The sequence below is a fragment of the Cupressus sempervirens genome, chromosome 9, assembly GCF_028749045.1.
Source record: "Cupressus sempervirens isolate cs-2001-9-10 chromosome 9, ASM2874904v1, whole genome shotgun sequence".
Lineage (NCBI taxonomy): Eukaryota > Viridiplantae > Streptophyta > Pinopsida > Cupressales > Cupressaceae > Cupressus > Cupressus sempervirens.
The window spans coordinates 698,406,873-698,424,349 of record NC_143126.1 but is presented as its reverse complement, the minus strand read 5'-3'; the positions used below and the strand labels follow the sequence as shown (position 1 = coordinate 698,424,349).

The window sequence follows — 17,477 nt, the reverse complement described above, 5'->3', positions numbered from 1 at the left end:
TATATTTAGTTATGGTTTAGACAATGTTAAATAGGCATATGTGATACAATGTAAGGGGTTTTTTATTTTTGTTTTTGGAAAAAAAAAACTTATTTGAGAATACAACTTATATTTTGGTTTTCTAGAAAAGATGCTTGAAAACTTTTATCTATGAATTAAACAAGTACTACTTATCAGTTGAGTATAAATATGTGCATTTAGAGTCATGAAGATTGGTTATTTCTATGTGAATGGTTTGCCTTACTTGTAAGTGGATACTATTTCAAGTTTACAGAGACTTGTTCTTTTTCTGTACATTCTCTTTATTTCTCCTAAATTTGATTTCTTGTGTTTATATCATATTGAAGAATGGATGCATTTGCATTCATTTATTTCTAGTTAAAAGCATGTTTATGTGTTAGTATAGGACAATTCATTGAATATCGAAAAAGGAAGTTGTACCTTATTAAAATTCAAAGGAAACAAGGAGAGATGATTTACCAAACTATTGTCTATACATATATTTCTTAATTGGGTTAGAGTCAAATTTATAATAATTTGGAAGAAGAAAATATGTTAGCCAACAGAATGCTAATGTTTAGGGTTTTAATTTGATCATAAAGATACAATTGACATTGGTACAACATTAATTGTTTGATTCTTTTATTTATCTTTATTTATCTAGACATAATATGCCATTAGGTTGTATGGGTGTTCTTTTATACTACCCTAACATTTTTATGAATATTATGCTATTTTTGTTATAATATTAAAAAAAGTAAGAATATTCATTAAAATATATACTTTTAGTTTATTTATATAACTTAATTTCTATTCAAATAACTACTTTTATGGGTAGAATATTGCTATCAAGATCGAAAGGCACAAGGGGTTAACAATACTTGTGGAAGGTTTTATAAATGGCTATGCAACCAAAGTGAGATTAACCCTGGAGGAAACTCCACAGCCAAGCACGCTTGAGTTAGAGCAATATTAGGATGGTTAACCTTCCAAGAAGGCTCAATGCTTTACTCGTGAGCATCACCTAGAAGCAATATGTGTTAAGTTTTCCATTCATTCTCATGAGAAATGGGTTCTTGTGAACTACTACTTATGAAATATGAATCAATGAATTTGACTCAAAATCTACACTTCTATATATAGATTAGTTTATTAATTATGTGAATCAATTATTTAACATTATAAATAGTAATAAATATTCTTTATTATATTATGTAAAATATTTCTTCTTGAAATTAAAAGTATCCATATAGATCAAAAGATGACAAATTAGAACCTGTTTTTCATAGTAATTACAATAATATTCAATATTTTACTCTATCCAAAAACGGGGGAAAAACTTAAAACTCCACAAACCAAGTATTTAATAGTGAATAAACAGTCATTTGCCAATTAAGTTCTTTTTGTATATACAAGATGAAGACCTTTGTGCGACTTCATCCCTGAAATCACCTCGAGTGAACTTCGATGAACTGTCACAAGAGTAAGGACCATTTTTATTATAATATTTATCTACAGATACTTAAAGAATTTTATTCAAAATAATCTGAGCTCCATGTAGAGGCCGAATTGTAAAATTTTGAGCAGGGGCATGGACATAAGCAGGAGAAAGAACCCAAGAAAACCTCTGCAAAATCATAGCTAAAACTACCTTAGTCTCAATCATAGAAAAATGCATACCCAAACATATTCTTGACCCCAAACCAAAAGGCATAAATGCCGCTTGATGAGTAGCAGCTTTGGAAACTCCTTCATGGAAGCGTTGGGGATTGAATTCTTTTGCATCTCTTCCCCACAAATCTTCATCATGGTGAAGGGCAGCTATGGGTATTGAAATTTCAGTTCCTTTTGGAAGGATAAAATTCCCCACTTTTGTCATTCTGCTTGTCTTTCTTACCATGAATGGCAATGGCGGATATAACCTTAGAACTTCGTGAACAATCATATTCACCTGCATTGTAACAATGGGATTTGATAAGAGAAAGTTCAGTTGGAAACTATATAGATGAATTGTAATAGCAATAAATTGAATTCTAATAGTTTGTTTTTATACTTACAATTTTAAGGCGACTTAGAAGGTCAGCATTGGGAGCGTCCTTGTTACATAAATCAATAACTTCTTCTCTGGCCTTTTCTTGCCATTGGCTGTGCATGGCAAGAAGAATGATGCTCCATACCAGTAAAATGGCTGTTGTCTCGTGCCCTGCCACAAAGAATGTCTTGCACTCGTCGATTATATCTTGAAAGCTCATGCTTAGATGCTCTTTTCCTTGTTTGTTTGCAGCCATCATCAAGCCAAGGAGATCACTGTTGTCTAGATTCTCATCCTTCTCGTCCTGCCTATTCATGATTATATCTGATAAAGCTCTCTGAATTTCTACATCTATCTGGTGGGCTTTTAGATTGCTCTTGGTAGGCAAAAATCTGATATCAATAAATACATTCATGGTAAGAAAACTTGAGGTTTAAATATCATGTTAAGATTTGATTCCTAAGATAAAAGTATTAAATAGTCAAAGTTGACTTACTTTTTCCAAACTTAATTTTTTCCTTTGGTTGTTGGATAGGAATAGAAATGTTGGAATACATTTTCTATTCTCCGTTTGGTTCATCAAATGGAATAGGGAATAGGAATACATATTCTCATTTTACCTCTAAAATTAGCTTATACCCATTCTAAAAAATAGCTATTATTGGAATAGCGATTCTTATTCCCAATATTGCATCCCTATTCTCCATTCCTATGCCTACAACCAAATGGGTCCTTAGTGCGTGATGTTTAAGGATGACCCAAAACTTGGAGCAAAGATTTTTCATATTGTTTATTTGTTTGGGTCAGTTATTTTGATTTAAATATCATATTCTAAATTTTGACTTGTTTAGGTAGTTTGTCTGAAATTATACTAATTAATGTGTGTGATGTTTAAGGATGACCCAAAACTTAGAGCAAAGAGTTTTCATATCGTTTATTTGTTTGGGTCAGTTATTTTGATTTAAATATCATATTCTACATTTTGACTTGTTTAGGTAGTTTGTCTGAAATTATACTAATTAATAGCCCTTAGTGGACAAGCTAATGAGATTTCAAATGAGCCACCTGAATAAATCAAGACTTACAGTATGCTATTTAAATCCAACAAAAGGTTCTCTTGTTAATTGTTAGGGTATTTCAATTTCATTTAAACATCATTCTAAGTTTTGACTTGTGTAGGTGGTTAATTTGATATTGGACTAAACAATAGACTCTATTGAAGAAGCAAGCCTGATTTCAGATAATTTGTTCAAAGCTTATTATTTAAATCTGATAGAAGGTTCTCATGTTCTTTCTTATCTGAATCATTCATTTCATTTAAACATTCCATTTTATGTTTTTACTTGTTTAAATAATTCATTTGAAATCATGCTAATTCATGTCTTATTGAAAAAACTAATATAATTTCAAATGAATCACCTGATAAAACAAATCCTAGAATGTTCAATTTCAGGCTAATAGAAAGATTCCTGCTACTCAAAGAGTCACAACATTCTCGCCCTCCAAAATAACTATCTAGGAAAGTGAGTTGTTATCCATAAACCATAATCATGCTTATCTATATATTGTTAGCAGTTAACTGCAAATGTACATGATTAAGCCCAACCCTCCCTGATTGTTTAGACTCTAGAAAACAAAATGAAATAAAGACAAAATTCAGTGGATTGGATTCCATTTACCTGTATCCTGGGATAATAAGCTTTCGGAAGCTTTCAGCAGCCAGAAGGCATTGTTGGAACTGCAAATCAAAGATGTGCTTTCCTTTCTCAAAGTTACCACCGAATGAAGTTCTTGCAATAATATCTGCACTAAGATCCCGAAATTCTTCGCCTACTTCTATTTCTTGTGAAGCAGTATCAATGATATTTTCCCACCTTTGTAGCATATCAGTTGTACTGTCCACAACCATTGGAACCATAGCCTGCTTGTTTTTCAGAAAGAAAATTATTTAGACTAAATGATCATAATAACTAGTTATGGGTCAGATTTAAACAATACATTTTAAATTTGGATTTCTTTACAGTGATTTATCTGAAGTTATAATAGTCTCTTCAATAAACTATACATTAGTGTGATTTTAGAATTTCTAAAAGAAATTAAGTGGACTCTCTATAATCATACTAATTATATAGCTAAGAATTCAAACAACAAGCTCTAAGCTTTAATTTGTTTATATTAGTCTTCGTCTCTCCAGTAAACCACATCTATTAGTGTAATTTCAGAATCTTCAAAGAGAAATTTAATTAGATTCTTCATGATCATGTGGGTAAGACTTAAAAAACACATTCTAAACTGATTCATCTGGATTTGTTTCTCAAGTAAAATCTGTTTATTAATTTTCTTTGAAGATTTTCAAAAAGAAATTTAATTAGACTTCCTAGTATTATACCAACTAGTTATGTAAATAACAACACATTCTAAACTTTGACTAATTTAAATGCATCTTCGGAAATTGTACTTTTTTCAAACAGCACCCACCTATTAATATTATTACAAACTACCCACCTACAAAAGAAAGAAAGTTGACATCACCTAGACCAACAACAACCCAAAAAAAGCCAAAATCAAGAGCCAAAAACATACCTTTAACCTTTCAGAATGGAAGGCAGGACTGATAAGTCTTCTTTGTCGAGTCCATTTTCCCCCTTTAGAATTGGTCAGCCCATCTCCACATAGATGTCTCAGTTGTATTGGTACCTCCGGCTTCTCAAAAGCCCCAGATTTATCAGATAGCAGCTCTCTAATAAGCTCCGGCTGAGGAACAACAAGTCTTGGTGTAGGCCCAAACCAGTACACAAAATTCCTACCTGTGCTGCATGCACCAGAATATTAGCTCTCTTTATACAGTATGTTCATCTAGAAAAGAAAACAAAAACCCAACAAGAGGAAAAGAACTTCCACCATAGATTTTGCTCCAATAATAAATCTCTGGAAGAGCTCGAGATAAAATGTCATGAGAAAAGCCCATTGGAGAAGAGTTTGCCTGCATCATCATTGCAGCTATTTCCTTTGTGTTTCCATAAAGAAGCTTGTATGGAGGGCCTGAGATGCCATGGGAATCCCAATATGCCTTCAATCTACGAGGCTTCCACCATATGTTTATCACAACTCTGCTCACAAAATAAATGATAAATACAAAGCCCACAATGAGCAAGTACATCAGTGTGAGATGAAAACCCATCTCTCTTTCTTACAAAGTCTCAAGATCCAAGTAGAAGATTATGTTTATGACAGAAACTAAAAGAATTGCTCTAGTTGATCCTGTCAGAACATGAAAATCCAAATACTTAGTTTAGATCTAAAGGACATTGCATGCATATTGAAAAAATGTGTAGGTTAGTCATGCTTTCCATCCTATTTAAATAGGCTGAATATGTAGAGTTGTTGAGATTTCAATTCTTCTACGATTAGAAATAATTCCAACACACTCGGAATCTGTTGCTATATTTGATGGTGGTGTTACACCTATTCATATATTGTTGTAGATAGGACTCTATCACCCGAAAGAGACTTTTTAAACACTGAAAAATAGAAGATTTTAGCTGTATATGCATATTTTATGCATAACATCAGAACAAGTTGTTTTTCCAAGATATTAGGCCATCAAGTATTGTCAGTGCCAGAAAACACGAAAGTGGTGGTAAAAACTAGTTTAGTTTAAAACCCATTTCAATTTATTTCTTAAAATCTTTAATTAGAAAATCAAAACACCTTTTAATCATGTCATTATAAAGATTCTGAACTTGTGAAATACCTTTTACAAAGTCTTCATCTTAATTATAACCAAAACACCTTTTAATCATGGAATTATAAAAATTCAGAGCTTGTGAATACCCTTTGACATTGAAGTCATCATTTATCTTTAAAAATATAGTTCTGAGAGGTTTTTCTTGGGAGTAGCAAGTGTATTTCAGATCGGTCAAAGTAGATCAGCAGCCCTGATCAGTGAATGCATGTGCATGAAAGAATCTATGATTTAAAATAGAGGAACTACAAGACAATAGAAGATTTCTGTGAGGTTGTAAGATCTAGATCAAATCGTGCAACCTTTTCAGTATGCTTTTTAAAATATTAATCATTGACAATAACATACAATGCTGATATGTGAAGTAGTCAAAGCTTACCTGTGAAGTCAATGTACTGGATCTTGCCATCAACTGGCATGTTTTCTTTATTCATTCAATCGTTGTTTCTTGTAGGCAAAGAGAACAGATCATGGTATCTTTTACATTTTTATAGTCAGGAGTGTTCTTGACGATAGATTATGGTGTTTTCTTTATTGTTTTATCATTATTATATGCACGGATCTAACCATTCAGTCTCCATCTGGATCTTGATATATATAGTTATTTTTTTAAAGCTTGGGCTTCCATATTATACAATTGAAAGAGTTTGCCTCACCGACTTACACCGGCGAAACTCTATAAGAAGCTGTAAAACAGAAAGTACCCGAAGGAAAGACCACATGCATTCTCTCTCATCTTTGTTTTCAACGGTTTAAACAGATTTTATATAATGATCACATGCATTCTCTCTATCCATGTTCATCGAAAATTGTAGTTAAGGACTTGAAGTTGAGATAATGAAATGTTAATAGCACCTTCTCATCTTACCATTTTTTTTTCCATTTACTTTTGGAGAATTTGGAAACATTCTAAATTTTGAAACACTCAATAAAATGTTCTGAAATCAATATAGAAATAAAAAATTAACATGTTAGAGCATTACAACTTTGTTTCCTAATCACTCACTGGAATGCACAACAAAGTAAATCAAATGAAGATAAGAACAAATGACTAGAGCCATGCAAGCTTCATTCTTGCTTTGTATTTCAAATCTGAAATAAACTAATATAAATTAAAAAGCAATATACAAATTCAGAAATAACCTAATATCTAGAACTACTGACTATAAACAAACTCACAGCGACCTAGAGTTGCACACAAACACATAGAGTTAGACAAAGCTCTCACAAATTGAAGCTAAAAATAAATATCATGATCAATCACTGCTTACTGCACATTAAAACACAAACACAATGTTACTGCAGAGACTCGAAAAATTATTGCTGCTAATACTACTCACAAAAGCATTCCTCAACTTTTTTCTATTTATTGTCCACAAATTTAAGATTCAAGCTCTCCTACCAGCATCAACTATCTTGATTGCTGGGGTTGCACTTTCTCTTGTCGAATTAGGAGCCAATTGGGGATGGAAATCTCAATATTTGCAGAAAAATCTGAGCAACATTAACCAATTGTTGATTAACTAATTGTTGAGAACTTCTAATACGTAGGTAAAAGTGACAAGCTCAAAGACAAACCAATTTCATTTAAAATTCAACACTCCCCCTATGTTCTAAGCTGACAAAATAAGATCAAATCTGATTCAGACTAATTACACTGAAATTTCTCCTCAAAAATGTGTATGCCCAAATGGCTGGGTTAAAAATGTTTATTAGTTGTTGTTTAGACCTATAAAACTTTATTTTTATTTCATTATTTTCATTAACTTTTTCACAATATGATATCTAATTTCAATGTGTTTGTTTCTTTTATGAAACAAAAGAGAAAAAATTGTGAATGGTTTTGAAAACATATTATTACAAAATATTGTAGTTCTATTTTCTTGTTCTCCCTTCAATTCCACCAAGATCCTTTTCAGCCACATATCTTAACATGTTGTTGCAATTTTCTGCTATATATTCAATCTTTGTTGTAGATTAAGCAACAATGGGTGGCTTCTTAGAAGCCTACGAGATTACACCAAAACCCATATGCATACACATAAGCAAAAGTTCTCTTCCTATCATCCAAACTTTTTGTCCAATCTTTATTCATATAACCATTTATCTCACAGTCATTTTCTCCAATATACAAAATATCATATCCTTTGATAAACGCTCACATACCTTGGGATTCACTTGCATGCTTACCAATGTCTGAGTCCTTAGGTATTTTCATAAATGTAAAAATTACTTATGGCATGCATTATCTCAAGCCTAGTTAGTATGAAATTCATTACACTTCCAACCAAACTTGTATATAATGTGTTTGATGAAGAAATTAGGTTTTGATCCAAAGATATAACATTAAGCCCAATAGACAAAACAAAGCAAAAATTAATAGTGCCAGCAACCTAACAAAAGCCAACTACAAAAGGACAACACACTAACCACTAAATAGAAAACACTAAGAAACTAGAAAAAGGAGGACCCCAAATGGGACTTACCCCATTTTCTTTATTAGCTCTGATGCCTGCTCCTTCAACTGGTACATCTTCTTTGTAGCTTCCTTAATCTGACTGATGTCTAAAGAGGACCCTACTGCCATGTTCTTTGTGCTTGCTCTAGTCCTCCTCCCAGTCCATTCCTTGCTATCTGCAATAGAATCTTGATCCTTAGTGATAGTAACAATGACCTTCTCCCTAGGGATTCCCTCCAACTTGTTGATGAGGATTTTAACGTGCTCACTGGAGGCTTTAAGGATTTTTTAGCTCTAATCAGCTATGCTCTTGAGGGTTCTCTCAATGTTATTGACCTTAGTGTCCAACTCTAGCACCTTGGCCTATAGCCTATAGAAAGTTGCCAGACCAATCAAGGAGCCCATAGTAGAGTCCTTCCTCTCAGTAGTGTCATGAGACTTGTGTCCAATCCTCCCCTCCAAAGATCTCATCCTATCCTTTAAGTTTTTAACTTAGTGAAAAAACCACTTAATCGATCTAAAATTATCCAGTAGGTTGTTCCTAGCATTGCTCTAGTCCTCCTCCCAGTCCCTTCCTTTCTATCTACAGCAACACCTTGATCCTCAGTGATAGTAACAATGGCCTTCTCCCCAAGGCTTCCCTCCAACTTACTGATGAGGATTTTAACATGCTCATTAGAGGCATTAAGGATTTTGTAGCTCTAATCAGCTATGCTCTTGAGGGTGCTCTCAATGCAATTGACCTTATTGTCCAACTCTAGCACCTTGGCCTCTAGCCTATAGAAAGTCACCATGTCAATCAAGGAGCCCACAATAGAGTTCTTCCTCTTAGTAGTGTCATGAGACTTGTGTCCATCAATCCTCCCCTCTAGAGACCTCATCCTATCCTTTAAGTCCATAACTTGGTGAAACAAGCACTTAATGGATCTAAAATTATGTAGTAGATTGTTCCTGGCTTTGTTAAGAAGGTCCATATTCTCCTCCTTGTTGTAATCACTAAGAATGTGTTGATCTATAAGTCATGTTGACTATTAGTATCAAACACTTAATCATTGACAAGGCAGGCTTGTTTGGTCATCACTCCAACCAAGCCATCTTATTTAGGTTGAGTCATGTATTGAAGACTTGTGTATATATATTTCAAGTGTCGAGTAGTAGTTACTGCCGAACAAGCCAAAAGTTGTTGAGTACTCCAATGATTATCGAGTTTTTCACAAAAATTAACAGAAGTTGAGTGATGTAGAGGCCAAGTAATTTAGTATATGCTAAGTATAGTTAAGGCCGATGGATAATAGGGAGAAACATTTATGTCGAGCATCAATATGGTACAAGTGTCAAGCAAGGCAATTTTACATATTTGTTTGGAATAGAACAAAATCTTATGTAAACTATTTTTATCGAGCTAGAAGCATGTTTTATAGATCAAGGAGGTAATCAAGGAGTTGATTACATATCCAATAAAGTATCATGAATTCCTATGTAAGGCAATCCACCAATCGTAAAAATTGCAAGGACTCACCATAAGAGAAATAAATCTAGATCATTGATTAGGATCTAGAAGGTTCACCCAAACAACTATTTAAGGAGCATCTATGACCTAGTTTGCATGTGTGAATGAAAGAATTGGAGATGAATCGGAGTGTTGAAGGAAGAAGCAACCAAGCAGTGCAGTGAATATTTTTTGAACAAGGTCAATGAAGATCAATCACAGTAAGGTGATAATATATTGCATAGAGGAGATATGATATCGACAATTGAAGTGAAAACCAAAGGATCAGGTACTGAACATTGTAACAAGTGTTCCAGGGTTTAAATCTCTTAACAGAGTAACTTTAACATGCTTTTGTAAATCTTCTAACAAATTACTCGCTAAGTTGTGATGTAAAAATCTTTTAATAAAGGTATAATAAGTAGCAATTCTTTTAGCCTTTGACACGATAGACCCCTCATAGGGTAGATCATTAGAAGTGATCCAACATTGTAGCCTTAACAAACACACTTTATTGTTGCAGAAGTGAAGATTTTGTGGGTGTCATCCCCATCGTAGTTTTACCTTCACCTTGGTGGGTTTCTGCATTACCAAATCTATGTGTTAATGTGTTATGTGTTTATGAGTTTTCATTGATGCAATTAGAAGTTAGATTTGATGTTGTGCAATAGTAAAAATACAATGATATGAGGTTAATATTCAAATGAGAGTTTATGTGAAGGCGTCAAATATGTTTCATGTTTGAAGTGTGAAAAGTTTTATCAATCCAAATTCACACCCCCACCCCCTCTATGTATCTCACTTTCCCTATTAGATTTCCAACAATTGGTATCAAAGCAGTGTTCTCTTGGAAGAAGTCTAACCACTTGGGATTTAAAGATCTTGAAGATGGAAGCCTCTAAATTAGGAAAGATCATTGAGAACCAAAAGATTGATGTTTAAATTGGATTTGAACAAATCAAGCTACAAAGAATACATTGAGGCAATCCTTGAAGAGAAGGAAAGAGATAGAAATTCAACAAAATGACACCCAATACAAAGAAGAGATTGTTCAAGAACTATTTGATGAGGGTAGTTCTAGTGAATTTGATACATCAATAGAAGATCTATTGGAGAGGAACAACATTCTAAATGAAGAAGTTAGAGCATTGAAAAGAGAACATGAGACACAAGTAGTAAGGCTATATGAAGTGACTAAATAAAAGAAAAAGGTTAAGAAAGATAAAGAAAATGATGGAGAAGACAAAGCAATGGTAGATGAAGACAAAAGATAGATGGCTACAAGACTTGAAGAAAAGATCAATGAAGTACAAAAGCTAAGCCACAATTAGTTTGACATGATCAATCAGTTACTAAGTGCAAATCATGAGATTGCAAGAAAGAAGCTAGAGGTTGCAAATCCAAAATCTAAGAATGACATACTGGTGAATGAATTGAAACCTGAAAAGGAATTCATTAAGATGATGAAAAAACCTAAAGAGGCTATGAGATTCCTTAATATACATATAAATGCACCAAGGAGACCTCATGACACCTCTGGACTAGGCTATGCTGAGTTCCTATCAGATGTTGAGCAAGGAGAATGATTCACTAGTACACTTGAGCTTGTTTTCTAACTGCTAGTTGTACCAATTATGATAGCCAACTATCATGTAAGAGATACTACCTATTGTCGCACTTTTGGCATCGAAAGAACCAATGGTGAGGGTGTCTGTCATAATTGCAATGTCAAACATTATCAGAATGTGTAGGGAAAAAGCACCTACAAGCTAGTTCGAGAGGTGGCCAATATGTTGTTGAAACTTATTGTGGTGTCGTAATTGCAATATCCCTACAATGGTATCTCTATACAACTGAAAATTATCTATTAGAGATTTCTAATAGATAATTTTCAGTTACCATCAGAAATCTTTGTTGTACCCAATGCTTTGTCATTGGTTGTTCTTAGGTGTCCATTGAAATTACGATGGAAGAATGTTTTTTTTTTTAATATTATCATGCATGGAGTGAGACATGCATGTTGGTTCTAATTAATTAATTGCATGGATTTTTGGTCTAATTGAAAGAGAATCATGGCATATCATTCTCCATTCTATGAATGTTCTATTTACACCCCTTCATGCTATCTTTATTACAATAACCTTGACATCATTATTTTCCTCAAAACAACATTGTGTCAACATATTCTTGTTATAAGGCAACAAGCTCAATATGATTACCACCTGCCCACCTCTACAAAATCATCCTGGCAACATGAGTTTGCATGCAAACAACCTACCAATGAGATGGGATACATTGGAAGTCAACATGAAACTATAATGAAACAACAACTCACTCCTCATTATCACATTCAATAGTAGTTGTTGTGTCATAAGAAACATTTGGTGGAGAAACACAAGCAGTGTGAAGATAACCTTGCAAAAGAGTTGGAAGAAGAGAAGAATCATGAGAATGAGCTTGAAGAGTATAAAGTGCTAATAAGAACTATTTTTCTAGAGGGAAAATGTGCTAGGAGATTTTTCAAAAGATTAACAACTCATGAGGAGTTCCATGACAAAGAGCTACATGACCATAATGATAAAATAGATCTCTTAACCATTGAAATCATGAAGTATAGAGAAGTTGATCAAATGCAACTCGAAATTTTTTTGTACAAATAAAGGGACAAAGATGTTCAACATGAAGCCATGGTGGAGTTATCAAATCAACTTCATAGTTTGGTTGAGTATAGCAATGAAATGGAAGTTGAATTATTTGGGGAACTGTCTTTTTTCTAAGATGACAACATAAGTAGATTATCCCCAATATCAACTTCTAAACAACACAAAGAAGGATGTGAGCTTGAACAAGTATTGCATTTATAGAATTTGGAGGATCAAAGGATTATTCAATATGAATTGAATGCAAGTTCATGCCCTTTTCTTCAAGATATTCCTATACATCTTCATGAAGACAACCTTCTTGTTAAAATATACCCATTATGTAAAAGAATAAAGAGAATTTTGTGGAAGATCAGTTTTGGGATGATCTTAACTCATAATTTGACATAAGACCATCATCTAGAAGCATTAAAATTTGTGAGTAGCCTAATGAAATAACAAATCCATTTGAAATAGTAGTTTTGGATCAACAAATAGGTGTTATAGTAGAAGACTAGAAACATGGAGCAACAATTTATAAGGCACAAATTGGAAATAAACTACTAAAATAAAAATACACACTCAAGATAAGGTGCTAAAATTGGACAAATTAGAAATCAAATCAATCAATAAGTACAAACTTTCAAGTCTCCTTTGTTGATAATTTATTTTTTGATTTACTAGTTTGATATGTGTGATCACTATTTCGCCTTAAAGAATGATCAATGTAGCTTCATGAGTATGCAAAATAATTATGATGATGATAGACTTATGAGGTGGAAGAGTGATGAATCTAACATGGGTGAAATAATAGGTAGAATGGTGATAACATGCAAGATAATGGATGCAAAAACTAAACTATGGATTTGATGATGGTATGAGTGTGGAGTCAATTTGACACTATAAGTTTACTATGCATGAAAGTGGATGACAATTTTAAAGATAAAATGACATTATGGATTTTCTTAAAATAGAACTGCATGATTTGTGAAGGAAAATGAGGGCATTAAATAGGAAATGAAGGAAATGTAAGGGACCGTCTCCAAAATGAAACACTTATCTTCCTTGACATCAATTGTCAATGCAAAGGGTGACATGTGAAGGAGAGGCCATGCTCCAATTTCCTTGATGTTAGAAAATTCATTTATGCATCTTGAAAGCCCCTATACCTATTAGATTATGGTGACTAATCAGAGAAGTATTGTACATACTCCATAATTCCTTAGTGGGGTTTGGGGCTGAGCTGGGCCCTAAGTAGGGGTTTGGGGGCAAAGCCTCCAATAATTATTTTTGGGGCTACTATATCGGCATTTTATGGCTGACATGTCGTAACTAATTTTAACCCTAAAGTAGCAAAAATACTTGTATAAAAGGGCTTAGGGTTAGGGATTGTTTGATTGTGGGTGATGCAAAAATTGCTTCTTGCAGTGGTATTGAGCTATAAGGGATTACAAATTGTAATCAAGTTGTAATCTATGGATCGCAATAATATTGGACTTGTTATTTGGTGGGCATAGCCTAGAGTTTGGGTGAACCACATTAAATCTTGGTGTCTTGTGTTCTCTTCTATGCGATTCAATATTTTTTGATATTGTTTATATTTGCATGTAATTGTTATTTCTATTTGTGATTTTATCCTAACAAATGGTATTAGAGCAAGGTTTTTTTTTAGTTATCCTTTGCAAGAAAGTTTCACAATTGAGTGGGAGTCTCTTAGTTGAGTGGAAGTGATGGTAGATGAGGGTAAGCTAAGAGTTGACAAGATTAATGGGTAGAACTTTTAGTTATGAAAGATGCAAATGGAGGACTATCTTTATCAGAAGGATTTATGGAAGCCATTGGAAGGAAAAACTAAGAACCAAGGAACTATGACAAATGAGGACTAGGAGATTTTAAACAGAAAGGCACTTGGAACCATTCAATTATACTTGGCATCATCAGTGAAATTTAACATTACAAAAGCAAAGATGACAGAAGAGTTGATGGAAACCCTGGCAAAATTGTATGAAAAGCCCTCCACTTCAAATAAGGTATTTCTCATGAAGTTTTTATTTAATATGAAAATGGAAGAAGGTGGATCTATTGTGGATCATTTAAATGAGTTTAATACTATTACTAGTTAAAGTTATCTTCTATGGGTATTAAATTTGATAAAGAAATTAAAGCTCTCTTTATTTTGTGTTCTTTTCCTAGAAGTTGGAATGGCTTGATAATGGTTGTGAGTAATTTTGTTTCTGGATCTAATACCCTAAAATATGATGATGTGATTGGTGTTATTTTAAGTGAAGAGACTCGTAGGAAAACCTCAAGTGGATCTACATCAAGAAGTTCTTTGAATGCACAAAGCAGAGGTAGAATGACTAAGACAGAAAATAATTATAGAAATCATGGGAGATCAAGAGGAAAATCAAAGGGGAAGAGGTCTCAATCGAGAGGACCAAACAACTGCTGGTACTATGGGAAACCAAGGCATAAGAAGAAAGATTTCTAGAATCGAAATAAAAATGAAGGAGATAAACTAGAAGCGAACAAGGAGGTAAATGTGGTAAGTAACAAATCCAAAGAGGATCCTTTGCTTTTGTATTTAGAAAGTATTGATGTTTCATGGGTTTTAGATTCTGGTGCTTCATTTCATGCTACACCTCATAGAGGTTACCTCATTGATTATGTCCAAGGGGATTTTGGGCTTGTTTATTTGGGGGATAATGAACCCTGTGAGATTGTTGGAAAGGAAAAAATTAAGATTAGGTTGTAGAATGGGAATCATTGGCTACTACATGAGGTAAGACATGTTCCAAGGCTGAGTAGGAATTTAATTTTAGTAGGAAAACTCAATGATGAGGGTTGTGTAGTTCCTTTCAATGATAAAAATTGGAAGGTTTCAAAAGGTTCCCTTGTAGTAGAAAAAAGTGTGAAAGTAGACACCTTATATCTTTGTATAGGTCATATTGTTCCTTCTACTTTGATTGTTTCAAAGAAAAATGAATGTCTAGGAATAGTTGCTACAGTTGAGCAGGGAGGACAAATAGTTGTTGTAGATTCTGATAAAATGTTGTGGCACAATAGACTTGGACAAATGAGTGAGAAAGATATGAAAGTACTTCATTCAAAGCAAGTTTTACCAGGTCTAAAATATGTTAATATGGATTTCTATGAAATTTGTGTGTATGGAAAATAAAAAAGAGTGAGTTTTGTGAAGACTAGGAAGGAAAATAAAAGTTAGAAATTAGGGTTTGTGCATACAGATGTGTGGGGACCAACTCAAGTATCTTCTATTGGTGGCTCTCATTATTATGTTACATTTATTGATGATGCAACTAGAAAATTATGGGTTGATTTTCTTAAATAGAAATATGATGTATTTCAAACTTTTAAGAAATGGAAATGCTTGGTTAAAAATCAGATTGGGAGGAAATTAAAATGTCTTAGATCTGATAATGGTGGTGAGTATTACAGTGATGAATTTGAAGATTCTTGCTCCACTAATGGTATTTGTATATAGAAAACTATTCAAAGGACTCCATGGGAAAATAGAGTGGTTAAACACATGAACCAAACTATAATGGAGTGTGCAAGGAGCATGAGGTTGCATGCAAGGTTGCCCTTACACATGTGAGTGAAGACTGTCAATACCGATGCATATTTGATTAATAGAGGTCCCTCTACTCCTTTGGGTTTTGGTATTCCAAAGAAAGCATGGACTAGTAAGAAGGTGAGTTATTCTTTTCTCTAAACCTTCATTTGTGAAGCATTTTCTCATATAGACTCTGAAAAATAGAACCAAGCTGGAAGCTAAGTCAAAGAAATGTGTATTTTTTTGATATGGCATTGATGAATTTGATTACAAGATTTGGGATTTTGAAAATCATAAAATTGTAAGAAGCAAGGATGTCATATTCAATGAGAAAGTGTTGTGCAAAGATCTGTTGCAGCAATATGAGAAAAAGGAAGATGATTATGTAGTGTTGGATGATACTCCAAAAGATGATGTTCTTGCAATTCCTCATAATGTGCAATAATTGCAACAACAAATACCACACACCCCAATGAATGTTAGACGATTAACAAGGCTAAATAGACCTCTAGAAATATTTTCTCCTTTGTACTCTATTTTACTTACCGATGTAGGAGAACCTAAAAGTTATGATGAAGTTGTGTAGGTGGATACTAAGATTCAATGAGAGTCTACAATGAAAGATGAAATGGACTCTTTGCTAAAAACATAAGACTTGGGATTTATGCAAGTTGCCTACAAGTAAAAGGGCTTTATAGAATAAATGGGTTTACAGGTTGAAAGAAAAGGATGAAGGTAAGAAAAGATTTAAAGCCAGGTTAGTGGTAAAAGGATTTACATAGAAAAAGGATATTGATTTTGATGAGATATTCTCTCCTGTTGTTAAAATGACTTTTATTCGTACTATTTTAAGTATTGTGGCTACTGAAGATTTGCATTTGGAGCATCTTGATGTTAAAACAACCTTCCTTCATGGTGATTTGGATGAAGAGATATATATGGCATAGCTACAGGGATTTGAGGTCAAAGGTAAGGAGAACTTAGTGTGCAGATTGAAGAAAAGTTTATATGGCTTGAAGCAAGCACCTCGGCAATGGTATCTAAAATTTGACAGTATTAAGCATGAGCATGGATATAGTAGGTGTTATTTAGATCATTGTGTTTACTTTAAGATGTTGGATGATTATAGCTACATTATTTTATGTTTATATGTTGATTATATGCTTGTAGCCAGGTCTAACATAGATCACATTAATGGGCTGAAATGCTAGTTAGCACATGCATTTTCTATGAAAAATTTGGGGGTAGAAAAAAAAATCCTTGGCATGAAGATTTGTAGAGATAGGAAGAATAGGAAATTGACATTATCTCAGGCTGATTATATTGCAAAGGTGTTGCAATGTTTCTTTATGGAGAAGAATGCTAACATTGTCAACACATGTTTACCTGGTCATTTGAAGTTGACCAAGGAGATGTGTCCAAAGACACAAGAAGAGGAGGATAAGATGTCCAAGGTACCTTATGCTTTAGTTGTAGGAAGCTTGATGTATGTTATGGTATGTACAAGGCTAGATATTGCACATGCAGTGAGATTCATTAG

The 17,477-nt window shown here is 33.5% G+C and overlaps 1 protein-coding gene across 1 annotated transcript; it reads right to left on the bottom strand.

Moving 5' to 3' along the window:
* Positions 1-1,393: 1,393 nt before the first annotated feature.
* Positions 1,394-5,342, bottom strand: LOC149540640 (cytochrome P450 734A1-like). Its single transcript, XM_089799675.1, has 5 exons — positions 4,934-5,342; positions 4,616-4,839; positions 3,712-3,953; positions 2,058-2,424; positions 1,394-1,951 (listed from the first exon to the last, which is right to left on the bottom strand). Exons 1-5 carry the CDS (start codon positions 5,211-5,213, stop codon positions 1,523-1,525), a joined length of 1,542 nt encoding a protein of 513 aa, XP_089655801.1. The 5' UTR covers positions 5,214-5,342; the 3' UTR covers positions 1,394-1,522.
* Positions 5,343-17,477: the final 12,135 nt, after the last annotated feature.